The sequence below is a fragment of the Lonchura striata genome, chromosome 21 (assembly GCF_050655825.1).
Source record: "Lonchura striata isolate lonStrDom1 chromosome 21, ASM5065582v1, whole genome shotgun sequence".
Taxonomy (NCBI): Eukaryota; Metazoa; Chordata; class Aves; order Passeriformes; family Estrildidae; genus Lonchura; species Lonchura striata.
The window spans coordinates 1739188-1757510 of NC_140723.1; the positions used below are offsets into that span (position 1 = coordinate 1739188).

At 53.6% G+C, this 18323-nt stretch overlaps 1 protein-coding gene across 13 annotated transcripts in view; it reads right to left on the reverse strand.

Moving 5' to 3' along the window:
• Positions 1-18323, reverse strand: part of CASZ1 (castor zinc finger 1) — a 191841-nt gene that overhangs the window by 80941 nt on the left and 92577 nt on the right. For 6 of the 13 annotated variants that reach the window (XM_085558394.1, XM_085558391.1, XM_085558396.1 and 3 more), the window contains one exon: positions 16084-16143. Coding sequence is in view for 7 of the 13 variants with exons in the window: in XM_085558397.1 (XP_085414523.1) it covers positions 476-524 (49 nt within the window). In the remaining 6 variants the exon portion in view is untranslated. Of the gene's footprint in view, positions 1-475; positions 652-16057; positions 16144-18323 lie in introns of those variants that run through there. The other 7 variants (XM_085558388.1, XM_085558390.1, XM_085558386.1 and 4 more) reach the window with 2 other exon arrangements.

Genomic DNA, 18323 nt, shown 5'->3' on the forward strand with positions numbered 1-18323 from the left:
CCCGCTGCCGGGAAGGACGGACGGAGGGAGCGGAGCCCCCGGCTCACCTCGGCGGGGCCGGGAGAGCGGGGCCGGAGCGGCGGCGGGCGCGGGAGCAACTTCCGTAAAACAAGTGAAAGAAGCGAAGTGAAGGAGCCGGCAAGCCCCCCGCCGCACCGCACCGCACCGCACCGCACCTGGTGCGGCCCCCGCGCCCCGCTCCGCCCGGCCCGCAGCTCCGCACCGCGCACCCGCCAACAAAAGTTTCGGAGCGGCGGCGGCCCCGCGTTCCCAGAGGCTGCGCTGTCCGCAGCGCCGGCCCCGCGGCCGCGGAGCGCCACGGCCGCGGGGCAGCGGAGCAGCGGCCGGGCGGACAGCGCTCCGCTCCGCTCCGCCCGGCGCGGGGACACCGGCACCGGCGGCCGCACCGAGCGGGGGCTCCGCCGAGGCGGGCGGGGGGCTGGGGGCAGGAAAAGGACAATTGTGCTGTACTTACCATAGTCGGAGAGACGAAAGCCGAATTCACTTAAATAATCAACTTTCATAATACTTAATTAATACCTAATTGCAGCTGATTGCTCCCGAATAACAAGTTGTTTAAAGCACTGATGTCATTGCCGTGCCGGTCCTCCCCGAGTCACTTTGGCAGCGGGGCCGGGGGCGGGCGCGCCGCCGCGGGGGGCGGTGACTGGCGGCCGGCGGACCCGCCCCTCGCCGGGCCCGCCGCCGGGGGCAGGTGCGGGGCCGGGCCGGGCTGGAGCGGGCCGGGCCGGGCCGCGCCGGGAGGCAGCGGGGCAGCGGCGGCGGGGCCACCTCGGGCGGAGCCGGAGCGCATCCCCCGCGCAGCCCGCGGCGGTGCCGGCACGGCGGGGAAGGAGCGCGGGGCTGCCCCGCTCGCAGGGACCGGCCCGGCCGCGCTGTCCCGCAGCCATCGCCGCCGGCCGGCGCCGCCACCCGCCCCGCGGCCGCGGCGCTGGCTGCTCCGGCGGCCCCGGAGCGGCGGGGACGGAGCCGCCGGCGCGGAGCAGACCGCAAACCACGAGGGGATGGAGAGGGGGGCGTACGGGACCGGACGAGCGGCTCCGGTGCCCTGGGTACCGCGCACGGCGGGCTGCCCCGGCACCGCCGTCCCACGCGGGTCCCGGCTCGGCCGTGCGGTGCGGAGCGCGCACCGAGCAGCGCTGCAGCCCTCGGGGCACTGGTGGCCGCCACCTGCGGGTCTCACAGCCCTGGACGCATCTTGCCCTCGGGAAGATCACGGCGCTCTACCCCTGAGCGCCGGGGCCGCGGGAGGCGGGGGGAAGGGGGCCCTTTTGCGGTGAATTTCCTCATTTTTTTTGGCTTTATTTTTCTAAGTAGCAAAGAATGCGAGGGAGGTTCTGAGAGGCGTGTTGGGTAAACACAGATATAAGCCTCTTTCTTTAAAACAAACGAGCAGATTATTTACCTGATTAAATAGGTATTTTGAGCAGGTTGTAGGCTGTTTTTGTGAACACACCACATTTGGCTCCAGGATTTTGGCAGAGCTGGGCTCCTCACTGGCGCTCACACAGAGCTGTCCGTGGACTTACCAGCTCTTAAATCCTTTTTATAAGCAGAACTTAATGTGCTTTCCAAAGGAGGCCAGCATCATTACCCCACTAGGGATGGGGAAACTGAGGCACTAGTGAGGGAAGTGACTCGCCAGAAGTGGCTGGACAGGTTAGTCACAGGGCTGGAAGGAGCCCAGGTGTGTTTGGCTCCATGCACCAGGATGTGCTGCACCCAGATAGTGTCCTGAGCCCAGAGACGCAACACAAACTGTAGCTCCTCACCTCAGCAGTGCTGCATTTGCATGGACAAAAACGCACAGGCAGCAATGCAGGCCAGAGGGCAGGGAGAGGGAAGAGGAGAGGGGAGTCATTTGTGGAAACCACAAATATTCTGGCTCCTCTCAGAGAAAAATCTAAACAAAGTCTAGTGAAATGGAGCCACCCAGGGACCTTCCAAGCCAGGAAGCACGTGGGGACAACAGTGTCAGGCAGGAGGCAAGTGTGCCCTGCCTGGGGACTGCCCAGCCAGGCAGCACTCCTGAACAGACCCCTGTACGGGACTCACCTTCCACCTGCTGCAGCCAAGCTCTGCTTTATCAGCACTGCCCGACTTCCCCACTCACTGGTTTCTAACCACACCATCAGCTCCGATCAGCACTGTCACCCCGTGCTGCCTTTAAATCCCTGCCTGTCTGTGCCTCACTTGGCCCTAGTGCAGACACCAGCCCAGCTGACATCACCCACAACCCTCAGCAGAGCCTGCCCTGGTCCCTACACCTGAGTCAGGCACTACAGCACCTGCCAAGGATTATCCCACCCTGCGAAGTAATGGACAGAACCAGAATTGTCTGTGCTGGCTCTGTAATAGCTCCATTTGGATTCAACACTTCCTTCCAGGTTTGAGTTTGCTGACAGGTCCCATAAGTTCACTGCACTTTATGTCAGATATCTTCATCTTTGCTTCTTCTGTGACCCTAATATTTAAGGAGTGGGAGTTCTGCTCACCACCACTGTTCCCTGAGAGTCTGGGCCCCCGCTGGATCTCCAGTTCCTCACAAAGAAGAACACACTTTCCAACATGGATATGTTACTACGCACACACAGCCCCACAGACCCTCTGAACATACCTGTTCTTCTACGTGCTCCGAGCTGAGCACGTTCACACATCAGTATACAAATGTCCCCACCCCTCCCATCCCAGCATGCACACGCAACATGCATATGCCCTCCACAAAGAAAATGATACTCTGTGCTCACTGACATTCAAATACACACATATCCATGCACCATGACACACACGAACCCACACACACAACCTAAATACACCTGGAGGATCCCCTCCACAGACTTCCCACTGTCCCTCCCACTCCTCCTTGCAGGAACAACTTGCCAAGGTGTTTTTTCAGGTGAAATCCACGCCCTGCAGCTGATGCAATGGCAAGGCCTGATTTCCTATCTCAGCAATCTCCTGTCACAGGATCGGGTTTTATTTCCCCATACTCCCTCCTTTGCCTCTTACCCAAGGAAAGTTGGTTCTTTCCTCTCTCTGTCTCTGAAACTTTCTGCTCCTGTGCTGCCGATAAGGGTAGCACCTCCCCTCCCTCCCTTACCCCTTTCAGGGTATGGATCCACTCTGAGGAAAAGCTGCCTCTGACCGTGCCCTGGCATGAAGAGCTCCTGGACCCTCTGCTCTCCAGAGTACACGAGGAAAGGCAGCACCCCTCACTCTGCTTTGAACTTTGCTTCCGTGCCACGCGAGAGCCGCCCCATCCGCTCCAGCCACATCTGCCCTGGCAGGTGAAGAGATCTCTCTGTGTCCCCTTCCACCCTCCCAGGGGCATGAGGAGCTCTTGGTAATTAATGTTTGCCAGGTGCTCAGAGATCCTCAGATGAAAAGTGCAATGGGAGGGGGAAGGATGATTAATTTATTATTATTACAGTTTAATGCTTTCCCCGCAGACAGTGTGCCAGGGCTGAGCAGGGGGTGAGTCACACTGAGATGTGGGACATCCCCCTTTTTGTGTCTCTTCTACCTTTGTTTTTTATGCTTAGCCCATTTTCTTGGCAGTTTCTCCCTCCTTAGCTGGAGCTGGCCTGGGGGCCTGGGACTGTGCTCTGGATTCATGTGGGATCAGGGCGCTGGCTCTCAGATTGCAGGCTGGAGATCTGGCAGTACTGTGCCCCTCCTCCTGCTCCTGCTTGGGGAGTCTATTAGGCAAATGCTCCTGCCCTATTTCTGTAATTTTGTTTGATTTCTGTTTCGTCAAGGGAGGTGCCCAGAGGCCTCAGGGCCTGGGCGGCAGGAGCAGACAATCCATGCTTTCTTTCCCTTTCCTTCTCTTTCCCTTCTTCCTTCTCAATTCAGTTTCAATCACATTATTGGCACATGGCTCCCAGAACCCCTTGCCAAAGCAGCTGTGCTAAGTCTCAGCGTGCTGGGGAAAGGCTCTGCTGGGAGCAATTCTGCCATTTACTGTTCCTTTGGCCTCCAACTGTTTGACACCACGTCCCCACCATGAAGCTACTGCTTTTCCAGGCACCCCACAGCTTCCAGCATCTGCTGGAAGCCAATGCTGCTCATCTCTTGACCACTGCCCAGAGGGAATGGCTGTACTGGGAACGGGCCATACGGCACTGAACGTACACGGCATGTGCTCCACAGGGGCCCAGGAAGACTTGGGGGGAAGGAGTGGCAGGGGTTTGAATGCACTAACAATTAGTTACAATTTACTGCAGCAATTAAAAGTGCAGCCTGGGGATTTCAGGGTGAGGAGGTAAGGGCATAGCTATACCCAGGCAGCAGGTCCAATAGGGAAGGTATACCTGGCACTCAAAAGCAGGTGCTTCACCTGCAAAACCAGCAAATACCATCCTGAGCCATCCTGAACCCCACAAAGCCCCTGAGCCTGGGCTTGGCAAAGCACACAGCTGGGATGGGAAACTGCTGCCCAAAAATGGGTCCCAGACTGGGCAAGACCTATTTCTGCACTGCATGGGGCAAGAGCAAACAGAAATGGTGATTTCCGACCAGAGGATCAGCAAGCCAGCCTGTGTTCCTGCAGAGACAAGGAATGAAAGTGTGAGCGCACGCCACGTGCACACACACGGAGTCATGTAAATGCACAGACACAGGAAGACCTGAGCATGGTCCTGCAGCAGCCAGGACAGCGCTGGATTGTCAGGTACAGAGCACTGCAGGGACTGTCCCCAGTGGAGCAGTCTCTCACTCGTTCAGGTGACAATGAGGGGAGATGATGGAGGAGGTAAGAAATGGGCATCAGACCCAGGACTGCACACAGAGGGCACGGACTGCTCTTCCTCCTCTGGGACGTGCCAGCAGCATCCTCAGCAGAGCACAGCGAGGGAAGGCAGAGGGTCCCCTCCTGTGCAAGCAGGCTGTGCTGGGCGCATTCCGAGAGCTGCCCGGGATGCAGCGTGTGTGTATCCGCGTGGGCTGGCCCTGCCTGTGCAGCGGGGCTGCCTCAGCTGCAACGCTGCCGACCCCGGGGACGTGCCAGCGTGCCCGCCGGTGCCCCCGAGCGAGGCGGGGACCTGCCAGCGCCGCGGGGGCACGCGCAGCCCCGGTGGGGACCTGTGTGCCCGGCACAGCATCCATGTGCCCAGAAAAGCATCCCTGTGCCCGGCATAGCATCCGTGTGCCCGGCACAGCATCCGTGTGCCCGGCACAGCATCCCTGTGCCCGGCACAGCATCCGTGTGCCCAGAACAGCATCCGTGTGCCCAGAACAGCATCCGTGTGCCCAGAAAAGCATCCCTGTGCCCAGCACAGCATCCCTGTGCCCAGAACAGCATCCGTGTGCCCCTGAGGGCACAGGGACACTGCCGGGCAGGGCTGGCTGTTGCTGAGTGCCTGGTGGCACAGTGACACTGCCGGGCAGGGCAGGGCTGTCACTGAGTGCCCGGTGGCACAGGGACACCGCCGAGCAGGGGATGTCACTGAGTGCCCTGTGGCACACGGACACCGCCGAGCAGGGGATGTCACTGAGTGCCCGGTGGCACACGGACACCGCCGAGCAGGGGATGTCACTGAGTGCCCTGTGGCACAGGGACACCGCCGAGCAGGGGATGTCACTGAGTGCCCGGTGGCACACGGACCTGGCACAGCCCCCCGGGACCCTGGCACGGGGCCGGGCTGCGGGAGCAGCGGCGGGCGGTAAGTGTGAGGCAGACGCAGCGATTGCATTACTGAAAGAGCCCGGGCTGGCAATGCCGAGCTATCGTCCCTGTAATCCTGTTAGCCAGCAATCTCCATTCCGAAAGAGCTTCATTTCTTTGTGAATATTTGTAAACTAGATATCTAATGGAAAATTATAGGAAAATTATAGTGAAATTCATGACGAAGAAATCCGATTAGCCCTAATTCAATTATGCCATCTTAGCCCACACAGCACATTTCCCATTTTTTTCCCATAAATACCAATGCCAGGGGTCCGGGTAATCAAATAAAATTGAAAATCATCTTCCCATTAAATTCAATTAGCTGCAATTTCTAAAGCCTATCAGAGATTTTAATTACTAAATTATAAAATTCTCCAATGCTAAATTGAAACTAAAAAAATTGCACATCCTTATATTTCAGAAGAAAAAAACCCAGCAGAAACCTTGAAAAATACCCTTCTCCTCCCATCAGCATCCACGTGAACACAGCTCTGGGCAGGCTTCACCAGAGAAATGAGTGTAAAGGGACATAAACCAGGCCTAGGAAAGAAGGTGGCTACCTCTGGGAGAAAGTGTGTGGCTATCAGCTGAGATAAAAACCTAAAATCCAGCCCTACTTCAGCTGAGCTGGGTTGGAAGAGGGAAGGGGAGAGGCCAGCAGTCTGAGCCGTGTCTTTGCTCCCTTTTCCCACACGGTTCTGGCAGGTTTTCTGAGCTGCTGTGCCAGGCACCAGTGACAAGCCACCGTGCTCCTGCAGCTAGTCAAACAGCCGAGACTTTCTAGGAGCTGGAACGAGCTTTGCCTGTAAATGGGCTCAGGAGGCAGTCCCTGGAGTCTCCCTGTGCCAGAGCCAGGGCAGGAGAGCTGGTGATGCCCAGAGGGAAGCAGGAGGGCAGATGCTAGCTTTGTGCTTCTGATAAAACTTCTTGAATAATGGCCGTGCAAGCCTGGTCCTGACACTGAATTAAGGGAAGCTGGAGCCCTCAGCAAACTGATTTAGCTTGAAGCACTGCTTCAGCAAACACGTGGGATGCTCCAGAGGAGGGGGATATAATCACCCTTCCCTGATAGCACAGGGAACTCTTGGAGTTCACAGAGGCACCAGGCAGGCAAGCCCATCCCTAAACTGTTCTTTATTCAACAACTAAACCAAGCAGGCAAACGGGGAAACCAACAAAGCCTGTGCCTACAGATGCTCTCTTCCAGCCCTGCTTCTCTGGGGACCAGCATGGCACAGTGAGGTGTCGAGGGGCAATTAACTGTGTGAACAAGCAGTGGGAGGAGAAGGGAAGCTCAGCTCTCCACTTACAATACCTGACCCTCCACGAGGCATCAAGAGTAAGGATTTTCTGACACTGCTTTTATGCCAGAGAGCACTTTTGCATGGTACCCTAAAGGGTTTATTCACGTGCTAACATAAACGAAGCCAGTTTGTTCTCACAGCTCTAAAGAGAAGCTCAGGTTGCCCTGAACCAGGCCGATACTTGGTTTAATTTACTGGGCACCCGAAAGTTGCCAGCAGGGAGTTGCCCGCAAACAGAACAACAACAAAAAAGTTAATGATCTGGGCTTTTTCTTTAATAAATAGGCAAACTGGCTGAGCCGGATTGTTGGCTGGGATTCGTCTCCCCTTTATCACCCTGGAGCTTCTGTGACACATTCTCCAAATCATCAGCATTTTGCAATTTGAGGTCGTTACCAAATAGTATTTTTTTGCCAAGGAAGGGAGAAAAATAAATTAATAATTAAGAAGCCCAAGCAGGGAGAGGCTGTGGGTTGAATGGCGCTGCCACCTCCGCGGGGATTGCTCAGGCACCTGGCAGCCTGCCCAGCGCGCACCTTGGTCGCTGTCTCACCCTGGAATGTGGTGCTGGCACCAAAGTGCTCCTTGACTCCTTGATTTTGCTATGAATTAATCAAAGTCTTTTTTTCCAAATGTCTAACACTAAATCACCACTGGCTGAGCTTCAAATGCAATTCCCTTTTTCAGGGATTTGGTGCAAGATTACCAGCTCCAGGTGAAGAGCTGAAGGGGGTTTCCTTTCTGCACATCTTCTGGTTCTCCAAAGCATCAGCCTCTCCCAGCTGGAAGGAGATTTCCCACAAGTCTTCTCCTGCTCAGAGCAGGTAACCACACAAGACATCCAAGATATGCTGGGATAAATCCATCTGTGCTGCCTGACTGGAGTATAGTTACACCAAAAAGGAATTTGGTGTGACTGCGAGCTGACACAGGCAGCAGAGCACTGCACTGGCAGCTTGGGTGTGCCCGTGACCCCGTGTTTATGGAGCTGTGGAAGCATCTCCACACGCAGAGATGTGTGGCAGCCTGCATGGGTATGGCTGTCTGCACATCTGTGCACATGGGTGTGCATGGCCTTGTGGCACTGCATGGGCACATGTGTACAGGGCTGTGCAGTCAGATGTGGCTGCCCACAGACATTCTCTGAGGGTGTTCTCGCCACGTTAATGTGTGCATGTCTCATTTGTCTCTGAACTTGTACTCCTGAGCACCTTCCCTGTTCTGTCCAGCCCCACAAAAGGTGGTTTGCCACGGCTGATGATCTGGATGGCATCAGCACATGTCCTTGCACTGCTCGGCCAACACACCACTCCCCGAGCCATGGGCGAGCTGTATTCCCCTCTCCACACTCTGCCTGTCTCAGAGCACTTTCATATTTTCAGTGCTCACTAGACCGTGAATTCACCTTCATACCAGTTACAGGGTTATTTAGCTTCTCCTGACACTGATAAGCACCAAACTTTCACTGGCAGCTCGGCTCTCTCCAAAGAGACATGCAGCACTCCTCTCTCCCATGGTGCCCCCACCCATGCACACCCACCAGGAGCATGGGGGCAGATGCCCTGGCAGGACACAGCACCTCAGTGCCCACCCACCAGCCACAGTCACTCATCCCCAACCCTCATCTACAATGTAAAAAAAGAGGAACAGAGCAGAAGAGTTAAAAACTGGATGGAAAGAATGATATAGAGGAGAAGGCAAGAGAGAGACAGAAGGGGGAAAGGGTGATAAAGCAAAACCAGTACAAACAGAGGAGGAAAGCCCCCTAGGACAACAGAGAAAGGATCTGGGAGGGAGGCAGGAAGAGCACAGGAATACACAGTGGAGTTCTCCCCCTGCATACCCCACAAAGCAACACTCTCCAGCAGTTGACACCAACATATTCCACAGCTCTCCCTGAAATCTTAGGGATCAACTGGACAGCCCTTGTACAGCAGCTGGACTAGCTGTGCATGGGCTAGGTCACTGCCGAGGAGTAACGGGGATGATCAGCCTGTATGGGAAACATGGGATTGCCCCCAGGGTGCCCAAGGCCACGAGAGTGCAGAAAACCTCAAACAGGAGGATGAAACCTCTCTGCAGGGCCAAGCACAAGGAAGGTCAAGTCTGTCCCTCCTCCCCTGTCACAAGGAAACTCTACTCTCTTTTGCTGGCCCAGAACCACCTCTGCCACTCACCCTCCCACTGGCTCTGAGCCACTGTTGCCTGTTCCCCCTGCTGCAGACCTGTAAGGCACCTTTCCCCTGCCACAGCCCCCATCTCTTGGCATCATGTCTTGGCACAAGGCCTTGCTGCTCCCCCATGGCTATGTGGGCTTGCTTCCTCGTCCCTGCACCTTGCCATTCTGACTGAACAATTCCCAGCTGAAGCAAGTGCTGCAGTGACATTTCACTCTGAAACCAAGCATGTGCTGACAGCAAGTGGCATCCCCAAGAGCTCCTGCCTGGCCCCCAAGGCTGTGCAGGGCCAGACACTGTTGATGAAGGGCACAAGTTGCTGCACAGATTGTGGTACCTCTTCCCACCCCAGTGGCTCTCCTGGCTCTGCCCCAAGCTGTGCCTGCAGCAAGTCACCCACCCCACTGTGGCCACCCCCATCTCCCATTCCCCCATCAGCTGCCTGGAGCAGACTGGCCCCATAGCCCAGGAGACAAAGTCCCTCCTTCTTTGGCCCAGGGATTTCATCTCCACTGTCACAAAGAGCTCAAAGCGGGGACCTCGCTATGCTCCCACAGTTGTGGGATAAGGATAAACACAATTTCTGTCACTCCCCCAAGTGTGCAATGATCTGTTCCCATGAGCACAGGCTGTACATAGACACAGATCTGCACACATAACATAGAACAGCGTGGATCTGGAAAGGGAGCTGGTAGGGGGACAGAGCTGCTCTTGTCCCTGAGGCAGTTGTTGCTGACTCCACCTAACACCAGAGACTGCAATAAAGACAGAACTGGTGTCAATTTTGGGGTTGTCTGGGGCAAAGCCAAGAGCTGGATTTGATGACCCCATGTGGATCCCTTCCAGCTCAGGATATTCCATCACTCTGGGTTTCTACAATTCTGTGAACTGCAAGAGCCCAAAAGGATGAGTACAGGATGGACCAAAGCAGTAGCCCTGGCACAAGTTAATCACAGCCAAACACTTTTGGCATAAATTCTTCACACCCAAACACTTTCCCCTGTCTTCCAGCTTCTTTGGGATGGTTCCTACCACTGGAACCTCTGCTGGCTTTGCATGGTCATCCTACAAAGGCAGATCTGTGGAAAGACAGCAGAAACACCCCTGCTGCCTCACCTGCCCTGGGAGCACACCCCAAGGCTCCTGCTTTCTCTGTCTCACCAGGAAAAAAAAAAAGCTCTGTGCAAATAATAGATCAATAGAGCCCCCGCCTCTTCGGAAGGAAAACAAACACCCGGATCACCGCAAATTAGAGAATGTTTCGCTTCACTTCATCCAAACAGGCTGACAATTTTTTTGGGTTGTTGCCACGGTGACAGAGTAACACAGCATTCAGCCTGTTGCAGAACAATCAATTAAGTTAATGCCTCGGAGCGCCTGTTTACCCTTCCATTTAGGAGGTGCTGCTCTCCCTCACGCTTTCTCTCTAGCTTGTTTCAGATTTCTCATCCTTTGCTTCCTGCTTCTAGTTCTTCTTTATTTAACCTTAAAAAAAAGTCCCTACCCTAACTACCCTCTGGCTTATGAGGAACCTCACACTTTTTGGAATGATTGCCTGGAATAAAGTTTTTCCTCCCTTTGACTCCTGTCATTTCATGTTCCTTCCTGGAAAAACTGTGGATTTACCTTCACCTTGCACTGTACAGGCCCTGTCCCCTCCTCCTGGTGTGTTAGGAACTTGCCAAGTTTCTAAAGGCCAGCTCTCAACATCCCCTTGGGATGCTGCTCCTAACAAGATGAACTAACTTGAACTAAAGACCTATGAACTGATCAGCAATCCTTCCACTGTTGCTGTTTTTTACACTGTGAGCTGTAACCATAAATGAAGAACCATCTTGTGCTAAATGCTATCTGAAAAGGAGAACAACAAAAGGGCCTTATAAGAGTCTAGGTCTCATCCTATGGTCCTTGTCAAATGGAACTCCTAAATACTTGCTTAAATGATTTTGGGTTAAGCAAAACTCAACCTAGTGCTCAAAGCATTGTGCTGAACTGAGCCTATGGCAAGAAGACTTTAAAGGGGGCACCATGGCCAGGAGACTATGGCAGATCCATCATTCCAATCCTTTAAAATGAAGGATGCCAAAACATCTCCTGGCTGTGCCCCGACCACCAGCAGCCTGCCAGGCCTTTCAGAGGCTCAAATGCTCCTGGCTACTTATCTTGTGGGTTTGTTCCTGCCTCACAGGCAGTGTGAGCAGTCACACTTGGCTGTGTAGCTTCACTGCCTGTCTGCAGCCACTTTCTCATCCCTTGCCCAGTGAGCAGCAATAACTGCCCTCCATCTTCCCCAACCCTCCTGCCCTCCTCCTTCCCCAACCCATCAAATCAACACCTCAACATCCTCAGTGAAAATGAGGTATCAGAGAGTGAAAGGATCTATCCAAGGCCAAGCCTGAGGTACAATTCAGGGCTTCTGTCTCCTGATCTCTCTGCACCTTGGTGCTTGGTCTTTCTCATCAACACAATATTCCTATGCTTTTCTTTGAAATCTGAGGAAAAGTGTCCATCTCCCTTGTATCCTCATCCTAAAGGAAAAGGCAGATGCAAGCATGATGTGAAAACAGGAAGATTCCATTATACTGTCTTCTCATCCTGCCACTAGCAACAAGTGCCTAAATGTAAAGCGTACATTAATTTAGTATTGAACAGATGGAAGAAAACTGTAGACCAAGCAGATACAGAAGAATGGTGCTCAAACACTAGGAAAAATTACAGTAATAGGTCAAATATAACATCTCCTCCCTGCTTCCCAAGCTGGATCCTTTTTCAAGGACTCTCACAGGCTACCACAAGCCTGCTCAGGGGGGAGCACTGAGGCCAGGTCTGCACGGGCTGCAGGACAGCCATGCCCCAGGTCCCCCTGGTCCACTCCTCTCCCCCTCCCAGAGAAGTTGTCAGCAGAACCTGTTGGAGCAGGGGCTCGTTGACTGCTCCCTGTCCATTACAGCCCGGATTATAAGCATATTGCACAGTGCTCTCTGCACGGTGCTGGGGAAATCCAATACGCTGAAAGGTTAATGCAATCAATTAGGGTGACAAGGAAGTAGAGTAAAGCCTTCTGAGTAGATGAAAGGGAGAGAGAGATGGAGACAGGGAAAAGCAAAGAGAAGCGGGGGGGAGCAAAGAGTGGGAGGAGGAAAAGGAGGAAAAATGGTATACAGGATTTGTGCTGGTGTGGCCAAGGGCACCATCCTGCCCCAGCATGGATGGGGTGGTGTCATTCACAGAAGCAAGGCAGGCTAACATAAACTCCCCGTTTATGGCTTTTCCTGCCATCTCCTGCAGAATGTAGAACCCTGCTCAAACTGCAGCTGCCCAGGTTGTCCTGCCATCAGCCTGCTCCCTAAGGGTGATCACGGGGGACTGGCAAAAGTTCCTGTATCTTTTCTGCCCAGGTACCTAGAATGCATGAAAGAAACTGATTAGGTTTGCAAGACAAAGGATCTCAGCAAGCCATGGGGAAGCATCAAGGGAGGAGAAAGAGGGAACAGGGAGGACAAAGAGAACTTCTGCCTGTGTACATACATCCTGCACACAAAGGTAAGGGTGAGCACCATCTCTCTGTAGACTTCCTAGTTAGATACTGGCCATCACCACTGGCCATTTCCCTGCACCTATCCCCTCATGTCTGTAAACATCTGTAATTTAGGTGCTTTTCCAGCCTCCTTCCCAATGTGTCAGCCTGGGCTCTGCTGCAAGGCCAGAGGACAAGCCCCAGCCAGCGCCTGGCTGCAGCAGCTTCGCCCCTGCCTGCAGACAGTTTGATGAGGGTGTTTTGGCACTCAGGCCACCAGCACAGCATGGAGATCCCAGTGCCATAACGTACATCCTGCTGCTCTGTCCAGCATGGCACAGGCCTCCCCCGGGGCACTCAGCTCAGGGAAGAGCCCCATCCTTCCCCCCAGCCCAGAGCCACTGCTGACTGGCTGAACTCCTGCTCCCTGACCCCCGAGCAGAGCAGTACTTCATTAACCTGGGCTGACAGGTCAGCGAGCACAGCCCTTTCCTACCACAGCTCCTGCTCGGGCACAGCTCAGCCAGGGAGAACGTGACACCAGCTCATTAGAACAAATTATTACTCTATAACCCCTGCTGCAATGTCCCTTAATATGCCTATTTAGCAAGAGACAAGTCCTGGTGGGCTCCTCGGCATTAAAACAACCTCACAAATCACCAGAGGCACAAGCACCATGATCTCTGCTTCCAGGGGTGGAGAGAGGGCAGCTGTTCTTTGGGTGGGTGCTGGAGGGGTGCAGAGTCCCAGGCTTTTCACCTGCAGCAAAATGAAGCTCCAGATATTGCTGGGGGATGTTCTGCAGGCAGGGAGTTTCCATCTGGCTGTGGCTCACTGTGCTGCCAAACATGCCCAAGCTTCAGCACAACGAAGTGCTGTTCTCTCATTGAAATCCACTGAGGAAATGTTCTGGGATGCCCATTAAACTGTTGGGCCTGTTTTTCTCTGCCTTAGCTCTGCCTAACTCTGCCCTCAGCACTACCATCAGTGTCACATTCCACATTAGACCTACAAGATTTAAATGTTTCCCTGTGATATATATGAAGTCAGTGTCTGGCTTTCAAAATCCATCTAAAACACCAACCCTATGTGCTCACTCTTTCAGGTTAACCAGCCAAGCCAAAGAGCAAGTTTGGAAGCTGACATTGATGGCAGGCACTGTGTGCTACCTCCCCATGTGAGGCCAGGCTAAATTTTGGTGGATAAACCCACTGCACATGAAAGCAGTGAGATCACACCTGTGCAGGGAGGGTGTCTAGGACTAATCCAGAAATTACAGAACTGCTGTAGTTTTGGGCACAGCAAGTGAGGTATCACAGGCAAAGACAGAAATGTGGGCAAACGTCAGAGGAAGGCTGCTAGTAAACAGGAACAGGGAGCATGAGGAAATCAACCTCCAACCTGACCTTTAGAAGAGGGAAAAGGGAGAAATAAAACAGTGATTCATGTAACAGAGAGAAGTGGCAGCAGTGCCGGGCCTGAGACTGTGAGAAAGAAAAATAACAGAAAGAAGAGAAGCAAGTGTGAGAAGTGTGTGATGGTGGGCACAGAGAGGGGCAGGATGAAAGCAAACGAATGGAGAAACGAGGGACCTGAGAGAAACAGAGAGAGGGAGGGCGGGAGGAAAAGGAGGAGAAAAGAGCAAGAATAGCCATGCAGCGAGGAGCACACGGGCGAGGCAGAGGGCTGTAACCAGGGTTGTGAAGCATGAAAAGGGAAGAATCTGCCTGTTCCTTTCAGCACTTGGAGCATGGCGCTCAGTGGTGACCTACACTGTGCCTGGCTGTGATCACGTTTTCAGGGCCACTGCCTGCCGATCCCAAACAATGATGAGGAGCCTTTGAAGTCGGAGAAAGAAGCCGCAATGTGAACTGGGGACTTTTTTCCCCCTTTTTTTCCCCTCCATTTTTTTTAAGGTCCGGGGAAAGAAGGGAGGAAAAGGAAGGCCTGAAGTGGTGGGGGGAAGGTTGGGGGAGAGGTTGCAAGGACAGAACAGAGAGTTGCTCTCGGTGGGGTGCCCCGAAACGAGAGAGACAAAAAGAAAACAAACAGTTTATGAGTAGGGCACATGCTGCCTGTGTCTGCATGCCCCACACTGCTGGCCCCCCGTGCTCCAAGGGAGGCTTCTGTTCCCCAGCAATGATGGATGGATGCATAGGGCCATTCAGGCCTGCCATGTTACAGCAGCAGTATTTACATAACACTGGCCTTCCACCGGTCACCTCTGACACTGCCCAGCCCAGCCTGGGGCCCCCCTCCCACCCCAGCCAGCCTGGGCCCCTCAGATGCTGCTCGGACTCAGTCCTTGTGCTCCCCAAAACTGGGCATTGGGGGTCCCAGTGCAGGGATGCTCTAAGCACACACACCACAGGGAGTGCTCCTGGCACCTCTGAGTAATTTCTCACAGGGCAGAGCACTTCCCACCCTCCCCACAGCCTCTCCTGCCCTCACACCTGTCTTGGTGCCTGGTGATGGAGGGGAGCAGATGGGGTTGGTGATGCAGGGAGTACAGAGCAGAGACATGGGGAGAGAGTGGGAACTGTTTGGGTGACACACAAGGAACCAGGGGCCAGGAAGAGGAGCCAGGGACAGCAGGAGCTGCCTTGGCATGGCAGGGACTTCTCAGTAACCATTATCTGAGGTGGCATAGGGAGTGTCTTACCCAGCACATGGAGATAAGGCATTTAAGATACAGTATTATCTTCCATTTCCCTGGACTCTAGACCTCTAACTCTCACCAGTCACACACTAAGTCACCATCCAAGTTCTAGGAGAATGTGAAGCTGGGGTTTTTTCTTCTAAGACAGACCGTGAGGGTCTAGGTAAAGGGAAAACCCAGGAAAGACCTGATTCTGCTGGACACATGGAAATGCTTCCACACTACCACCATGGTTCTGCAGTCTGAATAGATAAAAATGTGCCAGAAGAGGAGGACAACATCCACATCACCATCTGAGTTATGTGAATTGAGCTCAGCAAAGTTCACAGTAGATGGAGAGTGCATCCTATTCAGTCAAAGGACCTTATATCCATCTCCCCCATCACACATGCATGAAGATAAAGCAGTTCCCTTTCACCAAAATCCTTACACACATTTTTAGCTGTAAAGATAGAGGCAGTAGAGAAGATATTGAGGAAAACCCTCAGTGACAAAACCAGGTGCCCAGAACAACTGCTGTACAAAGACAAAGCCAGGATTAGGACGCACATATGCCCTGTCTGCACTTGACCTTCTTCTGTTTCCATCTCTCTTCGTGGGTAACAACAGTCTAACCCTGGAAGGTCTAGTGCAGACATGGCCATGGTGAGCAGCCGTAAGTGTGAGAGATACACAGAAGAAAAGAGAACCCAGCAGGGCAGAGTGACATACCCATTGCAGTCTGAAGTCTCTCCTACCTTTCGGAGATTTCAAGGCCTCGTTTCTTGCCTCGTTTTTAGCTCTAAATTCACTTCATTCTGGAGTGAGAAAAGAAAGGATCCAGTTAACACAAAGGGCACACCTGAGTAAAAGCCAAGACTCACAAAAGCTGTGTAAGAACGTGGTCCAGCATGGGACGTTCAGACTCCACGAGGGAATAAAATGCTTTCCAGCTCCTGGTTGTATCCCACACTGCCATGCACCCCATGGCACTTCTCCAGGAGAAGAGGCTCCTGCTGAGGGTTGGGAATAATTTCATACAGAAAGCAGCCATTACTGGTCTGAATCCTGCTCCCCAGGTACCAGAGACACACCTTGTGCTGGTCTGCTCTGTACTTTGCCCACACATCTAAGGTTGTGTTCTGCTCCATGTCAGATTTTCCCTTCCCAATATTCATATTTCCTCTGCTAACCCCCCTTTCCCAGAGGCTCGCCTGTGTGCTAATGGTGAGGCCTCCCTTGAACACCTTGTGGGGCACAAGATGACAGGGTGCAGGACTGGTTCCCATCTCACTGAACCCCTTATCCACTCATCTGTGCATTTTCCACCCAGGAGAATGCAGAGAGTGAGGACAAAGGAGAAAAGGGACAGGGGAAAAGAAGTCACAGCAAAATACATGAAAAGTAAATTGAATTATTTAAAACCATATGTTCCAAAAATGTGATAGAGCATAAAAGCCGTGCCATGAGACTTCTGGAGGGGGTTATTCTGTGCAGGCAGGGTGGGAGGAGAGCTCACACTGGGGGAAGACTGCACTGCAGCCAGACCGGGTCTTCCCTCTCCCAGAGCTGGGAGGTGGCCAGGAGCTTAGGGTGGCTTCCTGCACAGTGGCATGGGTGCCTGGCCCATTCCTGTAGCCTCTGTTTTGCAGCCTGCCAGAACAGCTCTCCCAGCTGCCCAGGTGGCAGTAGAATGACAAACTGCCCCGAGGTCCTGCCCAGCATGGCCATGGTTGTGTCCAGGAGCCCCAGCTGCCCATGCCACACACTGGCAGCGTGTGCCAAGACTCAGCCCTTCTGAGACCCTCTCAAGTCCCTTGTGGACAAAAGTGAGAGGGATTCAGGGGACTCCGTGCTGCTGCCATGGCTCACCCCTGTGTTCCAGGGCCCTGGCACTCTGTGCATGTGGACGGCCTCCTCCTGTCACTTATACTTTGCCACTGCCAAAGATAGATGTCACATGTTGGCTGGGACCCAGAGCAGGAAGGAGCTGGTGAGATATCCCAGATGGATGCATGGACAGGAGGACAGAGCCCCTCGGGTGAGGAAGATGCATAACCAGCCTGGCTCCTTCCTTTCTCACTCAAATCCTGATGCTAAAGAGGCTGAGGGCATGGCTGGAGTAACAGCTCCCTGATTTGAGGTGCTTCTCCCATCCTGGCACCCTCAGTCCTTCTGGCATCCCTTCTTTCACCTTTTCCTTCCCTTTGTTCTCCCTTTTTTCCTTGCTCTTTCCACTGCTTTCTCTGCCACTGTCACACTGTTTTTTCCTTCCCTCTCTTTTGTTCTCTCCCTCTTTCCCAAGCTCTCTGCCTATAACTCTCTGCCTTCCTGCCTTCACTCCCTAACCCCTGCACACGATCAATTCTTGGGATTGGGTTTTTAATTGTTTTTTTTTTTTTTTACTCCTCTTCTTTTGGCCGCAGCTTATCAATGATGCAAGAGGAATAACGCCAATTTACTTAGAATGTGTAATCCCCAAATCAGATTGGGGGATTGTATGAGGCAATATGACCTTGCATATGTCTCCATTAAAGCCAGCCAGGCCTCCTCTTGTATTCTGTGTTCCCAGTACATATTTAGACAGATAACGCTAATTGTACTTGACATGTCCTCTTAAGGATGGACTCTTCCCTCCCCCAGCTCTGCTTCCCTGCCTGACAATGTGCCAGAGCTGCTCGCTGGCAGTGTGGCACGGCACAGCACCTGTGGGAACGGCCGAGGGGGCGTCCGGCACGGCCCAGCCCCGCCACGGGCTGGCCAGCACTGCCATTCCGGGTGGGAATGGGGCAGGGAGGACAAGGACCAGGGGGAGGGCTGCTGGGACACCTTTAATCTGAGATTACACGCTGTTACTGTGTCAGTTGTGGCTTCTCCAGGAAAAAGCCTTCAGACAAAGAGAGGAGACTTGCTCATCATGAACACCTTTGAAGTCTCCATCCTTTCCAGTGATGGGCTTCCACCCCACACCTCTTAGTTCCCACATCTGCTTTGGGTA